We start from the raw sequence: 13,698 nt of genomic DNA on the forward strand, positions 1-13,698 counted from the left end.
AGATTACACATATTGAGAATACAGTTCATAACACAACTATTGCCAAAAAATTACTAAAACAGTGCTTCTTAAATCTAGCAATATTTCAGAAAGAAGGGTTCTCCTAAGAATATTGACTCGGTCAACTTTACAGAATTAGAAATGCAGAATTTTTGACCTCTGATGAGTAACATTGCCAAAATGGTGGGTAATGTAAAAGAAACATTAGCTAAGAGACAGAATGACAGTCAGCAATGTTCACTCAGAAGGAACCAATAATTGAGAAGCAGACAGAATAGGAACAATGTTTTTTAGCGCATGTTTGTACAGATGCTAGGGAGTAACAGTCTTCAGTTAGTGACCCTCGGGATATGACAAAACAAATAATAAACCACTGCAACAAAACTAATCCTCAGCGCTAACTTCACACATTAAAAATCTGACTAGCACAATCAATTATAAAGCTGCATTTTTAAACCAAATATATAATACTGATCTAAAGTTTTCAGCCTCAACGAAAAAGTGAACGTAGACAGAGGCAACAGTGGTGTTCTCACTCTTCCAACTAACAACATGGAAATTTTGGAACACATTTTTATTTTTTTAATAAGAAATTAACTGAATTAATGTTTACTTGTAGTTTGTGAGGCAATACATAAGCTTATAGAAGAAACATGGAAGAGTCTAATAAAAAGTACACAGTACTCTTACATGGTAAGAACATTTTTAGAACACAAAGGTATCACAATATTCTTAAAACTCATCATAAAAAGTCTTATCAGAATTAAACTCTAGAAACTTTACAGCCAATTCTAAGATACCTTATATCCCAGACCAAGCTGATAAATGGCAAAGATCTGAGCAGCATTGAGAGCTTCACTAAAAAGGTAAACGGATGTCATTTGCCCACAAAACACTCGATTGGCATCTGCAGTTTCTGAAGAACCCAGGAAACATTTGTCAAACGTCTGAAAATTAAACAGAAATTAGTAAGAGGGTTTAATCTATGCTACACAAGCCATTTATGCAAACAATATACATACCACCAAAGCTAAATATTATTTTTAAATTAACTAAAAGCATTTGAGGGTGTCAGCAGAAACAAATTTTAAGCTATGAGATGTAAAGTAGAATCTACTCCTCTACCAAAATATTATAAATTTTATTTCAACACTTTTAAAAAATGTATAAAAAGGAAGAGGTTTATTAATAAAATAGCAAAGGATATCTATTTAATCCATCAAGATGATCAACTACAGATACTGGTATACAGGGATTACTTACATCACTGGTATTAACAAACCATGTTATTTCTCCATAAGATGCCAGTTCCCCATTCACATAACATCGAAGTTCACTGTTCTTCCAGCGGTTATAAATGTGCGCTATAGTAACCATATACCACTAAACAATAAGAAAACAATTAATACAATTCTATACACACTTAAGGTAGCTTAAGCATTGAAGTGGACCACAGTAGAACAAATTTAACTATGTGAATTAAATTAAGATTGAAAGATTTATAGTAAGTAGAAAAATATTAAGTCATTGGTGAGTTTTCTTGTATAGTTATGTCAAAGGACAGTATGCCATTATTTCCACTAAAACTAGACACAGAAGCTTAAAAGGTATCTATGGCATAGAACTAAAAAAATCTTCACAGCAATGCTGGACCAAATTTACACGGAAATCACTGTGTAAGTAAGTTCTTAAGTTGAGTTAACTTTTAGCATGATGGACTACTGAAAATATTGTCATTCCAAAGAACAAGAATGGCTCCAGACTTAAATACTTTCAAAGGCTATGCATGTCAAATTGTCACAAACAGAATCCATATTTACAGCAAGGGATTACTGATAAGAAATTCCTGAGGAGATCTGTTCTTCCACAAAATATTTACATAAATTGCTCCAGAAACATTAGCAGAGTATCTAATCAAAAAAGGTAACATTTTCAATGTAGCATACTACTACTTAATAGGCAAGCAAGCCTTGAACATCAATAATAAAATCAACTCATAATTTAATTCTTACATTAAAAAAATACATAGAATAAAGTACCAAACCAAGGAGAACATTTTCAGGAAAACCTGAATGAACAGAAAGTATAACCTTCTTTCAAGAATGAATCTGCTGTTCTCCCATGTGTAGGGCCACCAAACTCCTATTAATAGTCCTAGCTTGATTAGGAAAACTAAATGTGAGTTAGTAATCATGGTTTCTTAAAATAACACTGCATTTTTCCCCATCGAGTAACAACATAAACAGAGGCCTTAGCAAAACCCTTTAGGAAAAGGAGAAGAGAATGTCTGGAGATGGGAGAAAAACAGTATAAACACAGAAGGAAAAAAATCACAAGCCTTGTAACTTTCAGGCTGTGTATACGTACTAAGAGTTATCAGAGAACTCATAAGTCTCACAAATGCATAAAGTTTCTGGTAAACTGTATTTTCTAGCTTTTTCTTATACACTTCATAAATAATATTAAAAAGAAATAAGAATTCAGAACGTCAGTTTTCCTCATTCCAGTGTAACTGCTCTTCTACAGAAAGACAAGCCTAAGCAATAGCAACAAATGTAGCATAAAGGGAGCGTTAAGACATTTTCTACCAATGTAACTTTTAGTTACACACAAATGTGTAAACACATGCACATTTCTGTCATTCATGATGTCTTTGAAAGATATTACTACTTTTACTTACCTTTTGTGGCTTGAAATCAAACTTTACACAGTGTTGGAAACCTTTTCCCTTTGATTTTATGGATGTTATAATCAAGCAGCCTCCAACAAAATGAGCGGAATAACCAAGTCCTTTATTTGTTCGAAAACTAACAAATTAGAACAAAATCAGCACATACACAGATGGAAGTAGAAATAATTGAACAATTAAGAGAAAGTGAACATCAGAAATACTGTTTTACATAACACTCACCAATATAAGTAAGGCTTATCCTTATCCACATTGATATTATTTACAGGATCCATTCTTAGCCAAGTGTGGAAAGTAAATCCATTCTGGTAGGGCCACTTGGCTATAGGAGGTAAGGCAATAGCCTGAAGGAAGTAGAAAGTTATTCATGTAGAAAGATCAGCATCAGGGTATTAAGAGTACACAGCTAAAGATATACATTACAAACGCATACTGATATACAGATACACTCTACAAATGTGTGCACTGATTATGAAAAAAAGCTGGCCACAAAAAGATAATCATACACAATCCACTTGACAGATTCGATTTTCCTCTTCAAACTCACATCTATATAGCCCTCCAGCTGACAGACTTAGTTTTAAAACTTTCTTAAAAGAAAGGTAATACAATCACCACCAGCCCAAATCCTGGTATCAAACAATGTCCTTAAGTTAGCTCAAAAGCTCTTAAGGTACATACTGTATGGCAGGACCCTCTGTTTCAAACAGTTGGGTTTTGCTGTGTGGGGTTTTGGGTTTTTTTTAACATTACTATTAACTTTGCACTGTTTTGCTGCATAGATTTGCAATACACACTTCAACTAAGACTGCCACAACCTCTGATTAAAGACGCTGTCCAGATGATCAAAACTAATAAACAAAATACATCAAAGAACTCGAGTATTGCCAGACTGCTTGTTATCTTCCTATGCTTCATTCAGGTATCTCTGTCCAAATAAAATGCTATAAATCCTGGTATCGTCTATACCAGCTAACTTATCAGTTTGCATGTCTTGAGCCCAACTTTTGGGAATTGGTAGCAATATAATTTGTTTTAAATCATAATGGATCTTGGAATAATTATATTAAATACTTAATTTCTAAGATTCCTTAATTTAAAAATAAATAAGCATATTCATATTAAGGTTACTGAGGCATCCCAATCTCACATACAGTTCAAGCATTCAACACAATTATCAGAAGTCAAATCCAAACACACCACATAAATAGTCAAAAAGGAACAAAAACACGTCGGTGACATGGACAGTGGGATCGAGTGCACCCTCAGCAAATTTGCAGATGCAAATTTGACACCAAGTTGGGTGGTGCAGTTGACACCCTAGAAGGAAGAAATGTCATCCACAGGGTGAATGAAGTTCAATAAGGCCAAGTGCAAGGTCCTGCACCTGAGTAGGGGCAATCCCAAGCATAAATACAGGCTGGGCAGAGAATGGCTTGAGAGCAGTCCCAAGGAGAAGGACTTGGGGGTGTTGGTTGACAGAAAACTCAACATGAGCCAGTAATGTGTGCTTGCAGCCCAGAAGGCCAACTGCATCCTGGGCTGCAGAAGCAGCACGGCCAACAGATCAAAGGAGGTGATTCTGCCCCTCTGCTCTGGTGAGACCCCACCTGGAGTACTGCATCCAGTTCTGGGGACCCCAATACAAAAAAGGACATCGAGCTGTTGGAGCAGGTCCAGAGGAAGGCCACAGAAGTGATCAGAGGTCCGGAGCACTTCCCCTTATGAGGACTGAGAGAATTGGGGCTGTTCTGCCTGGAGAAGAGAAGGCTCCAGAGGGACCTTATTGCAGTCTTCCAGTTCCTTAAAGGTGCCTATAGGGAAGCTGAGGAGGGAACTTGTTACAAGGGCAGGTAGCGATAGGACAAGGGGTAATGGCTTTAAACTGCAAGAGGGTAGATTTAGACTAGGTTTTAGGAAGAAATTCTTTAGTGTGAGGGTGGTGAGACACTGGCACAGGTTGCCCAGGGAAGCTGTGGATGCCCCCTCCCTGGAAGTGTTCAAGGCCAGGTTGGACAGGGTTTTGAGCAACCTGGTCTGGTGGGAGGTGTCTCTGCCCATGGCAGGGGGTCAGACTGGATGAGCTTTGAGGTCCCTTCCAACCCAAACCATTCCATGAGTCTGTGTTTGTCTGTTACCTAGTTCTGCTGCATGAGATAAACATGTAACTGTAGAAGCCCTTCTCTAGTAGTCTAAGTTTTTCAGTCTCAAGTTTCCATTAAAAAAAAAAATCATCATCATCAAGCTGGTGTTTAATCTCAAGCCACCAAGGCACAAAGGTAATGGGTTTACGTGAAGAAAACTGGAGAGAGTAATCTGATAAATCCTATTCTGAATTAAGCATTAAATTTTTAACATACTATTTCACCCTATGATTTTAGGAGCAAAAGTGTTGATTCCTACAGAAGATTCTGCACAGCGTTTTCCAACTACCTATTTAGTTTCAAATTCTTTTTTCAAGTGAACACCACAGAACTTAAAAATTAATCAAACTCACCTGAACAATTACAAAAAGACTAATCGTTCAATTTAATCCTCTCTCAGTTTTATTCAGCATATACATCTGTAGGTTCCACATTTTCTCAGAGAATTCTTAAAAGCAATACATGTAATTTACATCATCTGATCATTAAAAGAACTAAGAAACGGTGCAAGTATGGCCACTTATAGCTCAATACTTTCTGTGGTTTCACTAGCAAAGGTTTCTAGATGTAAGGCATTCTCACACATACTGGATACTAACACAAGCACCACTCCCACAGAAATGTGGGAGTGAAAAGCAGGCAGACCCTCCTTGCAACAAGATTTAACTGAAAGAGTCTGGGGGGAAAAAAAAAGCCTCATTTATGTCCATTCTTTATGTACTAGTATTTGTCCTTCCATAGTGATAATGCACTCTTACTATAAGCACGATTTAGGCATCATGTAGGTGTCAGAGAAAAAAATTATGTTGAAACTCTAAGTCTGTGACAATGACAGATGAGACAAAAGAACACCACAAATGAAAATAACCAATGGCAGTAATAGAACAAGAAATTAATAAACAGGAGATTTAAAATATCTACATACTGCAGCACTTTTTCCTGGAAAGTTGAAGAAGGCATCAGGTCCATACTTCTGAGGCATGTGTTTTAACACAGACAATAACTTCCCAGCATGTGGTGGCTGACAAAAAGAATTATTACACTTGTAAATAAACAAAACACACCTAAACACACTATTAAAAAGACTATATACACAAAAAATTAACTTCTACACATTTTAAAGATTTGCACGTGGTTGAGTAATGCTCTGATAAGACACTTAGCACTCTCAATAAACAACAAAACATAGTCATGGATACCTTCACACAATACACAGTAGATGCACTGAAATGCATTTAATGGGATAATTAAATTAAGGACTTAAAAGCCACAGCCACTTTCATCCAGCATAAACTAAACTGATCCTGAATGCTGGTTCCTCCTTTTATCTGTTCATTCCCATCAGTGGATTTGCAGTGAGCTAAAGAAAACAAACTGATTCAGCTGAAAACTAATTTAGTAAAAACAAATGCAACCCAATTTCCAGTTACAGCAGTTTAGAACTGTGGCTCTCTGAAATCTGCGCCAGCACAAGGAAGACAGGGCATACCCAGCAAAAGGGAGATGGAGGATCTGAAAGTAGGACTGTTTTCATCAGGACTACAGTCATATACTAGATTAAAGTGTCTCTGGTTACATATATCCCTTCATTTAAGTCCATGCAGAAAAATTCAAGTCTCAAGGGTAATTTGGAGCACCTAAACCGAGTGCTTACTTAGTGTGAACACTTAACACTTCCCCACCACTACCTCAATTCTGCATTTATTTTGTTGTAATGCAGAGCAACCATAAACTCCAAATCATGTGCTCGCAACAACTGAAGTACCACAAATAATGGTCCAAATGACAGAATCATTTTGTGCGTCTTCTTTTACCACTTCATAACTCTCCAATAGGTTTATTCTTAAACTACGATTTTACACTTCTGATCTTTTCCTGAAAGTGCCCTTTTTCCCCTCTTGTAAGCAGCCACCATCTGAAAACTAAGCATTGCATGATCGGTTACAAGTATTTCAAATGTACCAAAATTATATTCAAATAGATAACGTTTCATGAATCTGAATTAAATTTGAAGAGGAAGCACTGAGAACTGTTCAGATGTCTTCAGCACCACAGAATTCAACTAGGTAATTTGTGCTGCAGCCAAATACTTTGTAGCTTCACAGCACTGCTGATTTTAAGATTTATAGAGTTGTGCAACTCCTTGGCAATGCAATCGTGGCATTTTTCTCTTACTTCCTCATATATTTATTTTTTAACAAAGAAAGGAAATTAAATGCAAATAGCAGAGAGACAGGAAATGAAAAAGTTAATGGTAGAGACAACTTTAATGCAACTGTGGTTAAATATACTCTGTATGTTCAAGTTTACACCCTACCTATAATATTTCTATATGAGCAAATTAAGATCTTCAAAGTTATTTATTTCAAGGGATCTTTTAAAATTTGCTAGACTACTTGTCAATACTAGCTTTTATATTGAATACATTTTTTTAAGTTATAGTTTTTTAAGTTTTAAGTTATTTGAAGTCTACAAAGACATTGTGCTACCTTCCTCTACACTAGACAGAGTATTTAGAGATAAGAGGAGCTAAATTAAAATTCAAAGCAAGTAAAACAATTATTAAAATAGTTCCCAATTCCAGCAAAACAACAACTCTGTGCTAAAGAAAACTTATCTGGTGGCCTCTACAACATACAAAATTTTACTTTATGGAAGGAGGTTCTCTGCAGTAAAAGGAGACCCTCTTCTTCCTTTCTAGTTCACACATAAAGAGAGGAAAACACACGACAAATTTTGAGCCACAGCTTATTTCCTTCATTTCATTTTCTGCCAAATTCTCATTTCCCTAACTAGATAATATTTCAGTCTTCAGGTAAAGAAGAACAATGTGAAAACAAACACACTGAGCTGCCTATGCAGACAATTTTGATTTCTCTCTTTTGACTTCAAAAAAAACCAGCTGCAAAAAACCAATTTTAAACCTTTTCCCTTCAATTTCACATAACTAGAATTACAAAAATATAAACACGTGCATAAAACCACTTGCTTAGAGTCACCATATTATTCCCAGGTGTTCAAAAAGACCAATCCAGTCCATAGATTCAAGAGGACATTTAATTTCATCACTATTCTACTCTCTATAATTTAATTGCTTCCAAGTAAAAAGATTCATTGATATAATACCAGAAAGCTTTCTGTATTTCTTGGTACATTTAAAATTTGTTTATTATAAAGATTATCAAACAGCCTTTTAACTTGTGAACGTTAGGGAAAATATAAGCAACATCATAAAAATTGTTTCAGTTCTGTGTTTTCTTTTACCCATCTCCCTTTTTCTCCTTGAAGCTTGCTGAAGAATAACTTTAGCTCTCGAACTGTCAAGTTATAGCTTGCTAACACACCCAGCATATCCACTAAGAGATCTGAAAAGGAAAAGAACAACAATATAATTGCTTCATAAAATGCAATGCCAAATTTCTATCCCTTAATTAATAAATGTTTCCATGAGATTTTTCATAACAGGAATAGTTTGAGTCTTATACCAGGTGAAACTGTACCTGCAATCATGTTGTCAGCTCTATCAATCCTCTTAAGCACTTGTTCAACCAGTCCCACTTCCGTGCAAGCTTGCAGGTTGCGTATACTTTTTTTCAAGATTGCCGTAAACACGCTCCACACCTCAGCCTGGCAGGTGACATCACACTTGTCCAGCAGGTCCACCATGCAGGTGATGCCCTCTCCTTCTTGGATTATAAAGTTCATCTCCAAGTCAAAGTGGCCCCCAACAAGCTTTCCAAAAAAAAGATTAAAACATCCTTATGACAATTGTACCAAAGTACCATTCCACATTTAAAATCATTCATTCTGCAAGAAGAAAGCTATCTAAGATGTAAGCCAAAAAAAACCTAACGAGGCAAATATCAATAGATCAAGTCTTATTTTTCCTGTTTCAAGTTCTGTTGAGTAACTTCAAGAAAGGTGCTCCTAAGATGCCACCTATTATCAGACAATTGCTGCAGAAAAACATTTGGGCAGTTTAAGATACAGATGTCCTGATGCCCTATACAACTGAAAAGTGAAGAGTCTAAGTGAGCATTCCAAGACAAGTGAGAGTGCCAAGGCAGCTGAGATACCTTAAACGGCCTGGATCGGCCCTAAAAGGTTTCCTTTGCATGTGCTTAACACTCCTCAACCAAGAGGGCCATCCTAGCCAAAGGACCTGATGCACACCAGAAATATGGCAGAACACCTAAGAGTCATTCTTGATATACTGAATAAAGCTGCTAAGTATTAACTGCCCATTTAATTAGTAGCCACAGGTACTAAAAGGAAGCAAAAGTTTGCTGTATTTGCATGAATATGAAAGAGCAACACTGTTTGAAGCCTTTTATTATGGCACTTAAAATCTGTAATATTTCAGGTCTCCTAGATGCAAGCTTTGTTTTAACATACACTGAGTAACTAACCACATATGCACGCGCCAAGGAGGTGGTGCAGGAAAGGAAGTAACTCCCTTTTTTCCACATTTGTGTACTCAAGGAAATAAAAATTCCAGTTAAAGGAAAGATGGATTGTACTAACCTAACTCTCTATCCTAATTCCACCCCCCCAACTTTTTAAACTTCTCTTAGACACCTGAACAGTATTAAATTTAAAAATATTCCATGCTTGCCAAAATACTCACTATATATAACAGCATACAAATAGGAATTCATATAGCTTTGACTCAAATTATCAAAATGGACTCATGATCCAAAGTATTTTGGCTCGTTCTTAGTTATACAAGTTCCTCTAATAAAAGACATTATTTCTGTGCTCATACACAGTGTACTTTTCACAGGAACAATAAACAGCTTCAGTAGACCCTTGCCAAAGTCACACCATGTCAAAACTGCCCCAGAATACATATACTTAACTTGCTTCTATATTAGCTCCAACAGCTTCTCTCACCTAGTCAGGAACTGAAGATAAACTTACCCAATGGAACAGAATATATACTCTTCATTAACTACTGAAATTACCATACATTTTCCTCAAGTGTCTAAATCTTGTCACTTTGAAGAAGCAATCTTGAGTCTTCTGAGCATAAATCAGTAATGTCAAACACCACCAGAAGCAGAGAAAGTTACTGCTTTTATGACAGAATAGACAATGTCTCATGGCAACAATTTCTAAACAGTAATTTACACTTTTCCATTTTCTCCCCTCTTGGTCATGAAAAATAATTATGCAATTTACTATCAGATGCTTCCTTCATATCTAGGGAAACTGTAGGATCTGAACGGGGAGACTTGAATTATATTCCCAGCTTCTCTATATCAACTCATGCTGTCAACTCAAAGAAATCTATCAAGTCATTACCATTCTCCAGGCCTCAGTTTTCCCCTTCTGGAAGATGGAGCAGAGGCCTACCTCAAGAAAGCTGTGCAAGGTAAAATTCAAGGGAGAACACTGAGCAGACCAGATTAACACAGAATTATCAAAAAACAAATACAAGGAAAAAAGTACACCCTCCCTAAAAAAAAACCCAACTGATCAAAACATTTGAAAACATACAGAACTAATATTACACTTTACAGTAAATTTATAACCCTCTACACAACTGAAGTATTCCTCAAGAAGCCTCTACCTTTCTCACCATCAAGGTAAAATACAAAGAAATTACAGCATTCCATGTACAGACAGAATAGTGAAGGTTAAATCCTAGCCACAAAACACCTGCTAATTCTTAACAAGAAATTCAACTCTTTATGCATTCAGTTTTAACTAACCAGCCAACCATCAATTATCACACCAAAACCATATACGACAACTAGAGGTGACCTTACCTTCACCCTATAGTCTACACCACCAATCTTTCATATTTGGCTAGATACACTATTATCAGTAATCACCCATCCAGGAAGCTGTCAAATTACGTTTCCAATCTCATCTGCAAACATAAGCATCTCAGCAAGTACATTATAGAAATAATATGCTATGGTAGAAATAATTACTATTTTAACATTCCCTTTAAGAGAAGTGAGCACAAAAAAAAATTGACAGAGAAAGCAATATACCGAAGGCACAGTGCAGGTGATGTACTATATGTATGCATATCCATTAGATCCACATAAGCACACACACAACCCACAATATGTCATATTAACCCTTTCTAATGGTGATTTGAAACTGATCAACCTTCAAAACACAAATTTGTTTCCAATGACAGGGATCATAATCCAGGACCATGCATTGGCTAGTTATTATCTGAGCTGCAGTAATAGCTGTGCACAGCAAAATGTAATCTTCCCAAATGTCACAGTAAGTTATGAATATCTGAGCAGCTTAATGCACCTTACTAGCCATGAAGTGTGAGAATGTAATCTTATTACCTTTTTTATGGTTGTATTTTTTTGAATAATGTAGCCTTTGAACTGATGTATAGTCTTTCCTTGCACTTTAGCATGATTTGGTCTCCTGTGCCGCACAGTACATTTTTCAAAATTCTCCAATTCAACATATTTTAAGTCCTATGCTGAGCTGCATAAACAATCTTTATAGCAACCTACAGGGTGGCATAACATTTTCTTTCTTCAGCATATAGAATTAAGTATAAGCTTATAGGAATGGTTTTAAAGGGCACTATTCAAAGTATTCAAAAATACATCCTCACAAATTTTACATTTTGCCAGTTATATTTACCTTCAAAAAATATATAAACTAAACTAAACCAAAAGCTCAAGCTTTTTGGTAAAATTGAGAACAGGCAAAATACTTTAACAGCAATTTTTCTCTTCTCACTAGTGCAATTTCTTCCCTTAGAGAACCAAACTAATAAGAAGTCAACATAAAGAGCACTAATTCCAAGTATAACATAACACTACATCAGTTCTATATAGAAACAAAAAGCCAATTTAAACATACAAAACCTCTCTTTGGAATGAACATTTCACCTAACATAAAATGGGAGAAGTGATCCAAGAGAGATGGTGTACTCCTTGAGTGAGCAAATACCGAACTACAGTATGCAGAAAATAGCTCATAGTAAACACAGTCAAGCTTCACTTTACTGAAAGATCATGATCTAGATTATGAATCTAATTTAAAGTCATTTGTCTCCCTAGCAGACAAAATATTTCAAAAGCTTGTACCAAAACGTGAGGAGAGTTATTTCAAAGTACTATAAATGGAAATAAAAAAAGAAAAAAGAAATCATGTCCAAGACCACAATCAGTATTTCTCCTGGAAAAACCAAATTGGCTATACCTGGGCGAACTCTAGGGCTTCAGTTTTACCTCAAACCTCTAAAAAGAAAATACTTCAATCCTACAGAGCTTCCTCATCCTTCTGGTTATTAAATAACCTACACATCAAGACAAACATACTTGTTTTGTTCCCTAAAGCCAGGATGAAAGAATTATTGACCAAACAAATTGTGAACTCCCTTTTTTCTCAAGATGTTGATTTTGTAATATCAGAGTTGTTTAGTATGTCCAAATCAATGAGTATAGACAATGCCTATCCAATAGGAAATGCCATGAAGTAAAAAAATGCATTCAAATAGGCCAGCTCTATTTCAGTGGAAATTTTAAAAGTTTATGCCTAATGAGGACCTACAAAGCTGTCTGTACAAAACTGATAACTGTCCAAAAACTTCTGTTCATAAGAGTAACAAAGTTTTGATATATACCCTACATTTTACCTGTGTTCACAAAATAGCTATGGTATCCAAAACAGTCCTGTTCTTACTGCAATTTTACATCAGGTCAGTTGATCCAAGGTTAAAAACAAACAAACAAACAAACGAAGAAAACTAAGAAAACCCATGTTTTTCAACCTTGAGTGAAATCTGAATGCAGCTTCTGGAGAACACAAACACAAAAAAGATGCATTCATTTTAGCCATTATGCTTCTGAGTAACAAATGTAATATTATTTGCCTGCATTTACTCTTATTTCCACCAAATTAATAAGTGACATCCTGGACTCCATTTCCTTTCACATCTTCAGAAACTACATGCCAAAGATTTGGGAAGTATAAGAACTACAATCTCTTTAGGGAAAGGATCTCATAGGATCAGAAGTAATACTAAGCCAGTCAAATCCCCCAGGTGCACATAATAAATAGTAAAAGCCAACACCAATGGTACAAATCCTGGGTGTGACAAAAAGATGGTTCTGGTTTGGAAAGTCCTCTACAGACCAGAAGAGGATAAATAAAGATGAGGGGGGGGAAAAACGTAACTCATACATAGTAATTTGCAGCAATCCATTCTCTGGCCCTCAAACCCCACTTTTTCACACAGTCTTTGCTATCACTAACACAATACTTGGAGGTGAAAATGCATTAAAATACAAGTCCTAAGAGAAGATTTGGTAGGAAAGCCTGTTGATAGTTTGGGTAAGTACATAAAATAGTGGCATTAGCATGAATGTCAAGTCTGTGAAATAATGACAAACAGGGCTCAGGCCCAGAGAGGTTATAGGGAAGCAAAAAAGGGGCAAAGAAAGCCTGGATGTCGACCTCTTTCTCTTCACTGTATCGCCACTATATCAAACACAATGCAATCAGAAAAGCTAGACAAAGCGCAAAGAACTGAGGGAAGACCCACTTAGGAAGAGCAAGGTCATACCCTTCAAGCAAGATGCAGATGATTTAAAGCCATTTGTTACCTCAGCAGTAGTTCAAAGTTTAAAGTAACTTGAGGCCATGACTATGCAAGTGATCGGTGATTCTTTCACAGAAGGAAAGGTTTTGCTCCAGCCTCTTCCATAAGCATCCTCTTTTAACCTTGCTCCAGCTTCGGATTTGCTTTCTTCCATGTTCAAAAAAAAAAAAAAAAAACCACCAAAAAAACCCCCACCCCATCCCCCTAAAAAAGCAATGAGACAAAGAGGAAACAGGTATTTCTTCGGTAGAAACCTTCAAACTTTTCCTGCT

At 36.1% G+C, this 13,698-nt stretch overlaps 1 protein-coding gene across 1 annotated transcript in view; it reads right to left on the reverse strand.

The window, feature by feature from the left end:
- The window catches only part of LRBA (LPS-responsive vesicle trafficking, beach and anchor containing), a gene marked incomplete at its 3' end in the record, with an annotated part of 87,886 nt that overhangs the window by 38,008 nt on the left and 36,180 nt on the right, over positions 1-13,698 (reverse strand). Inside the window, exons 2-8 of the mRNA XM_010185909.1 lie at positions 8,334-8,565; positions 8,098-8,198; positions 5,759-5,854; positions 2,912-3,033; positions 2,681-2,807; positions 1,264-1,383; positions 801-947 (exon numbers count right to left, since the gene is read on the reverse strand). Of these exons, the coding sequence (XP_010184211.1) occupies positions 801-947; positions 1,264-1,383; positions 2,681-2,807; positions 2,912-3,033; positions 5,759-5,854; positions 8,098-8,198; positions 8,334-8,565 (945 nt within the window). The remainder of the gene's footprint in view (positions 1-800; positions 948-1,263; positions 1,384-2,680; positions 2,808-2,911; positions 3,034-5,758; positions 5,855-8,097; positions 8,199-8,333; positions 8,566-13,698) is intronic.

This window comes from Mesitornis unicolor, unplaced genomic scaffold (genome assembly GCF_000695765.1).
Source record: "Mesitornis unicolor isolate BGI_N332 unplaced genomic scaffold, ASM69576v1 scaffold12266, whole genome shotgun sequence".
Lineage (NCBI taxonomy): Eukaryota > Metazoa > Chordata > Aves > Mesitornithiformes > Mesitornithidae > Mesitornis > Mesitornis unicolor.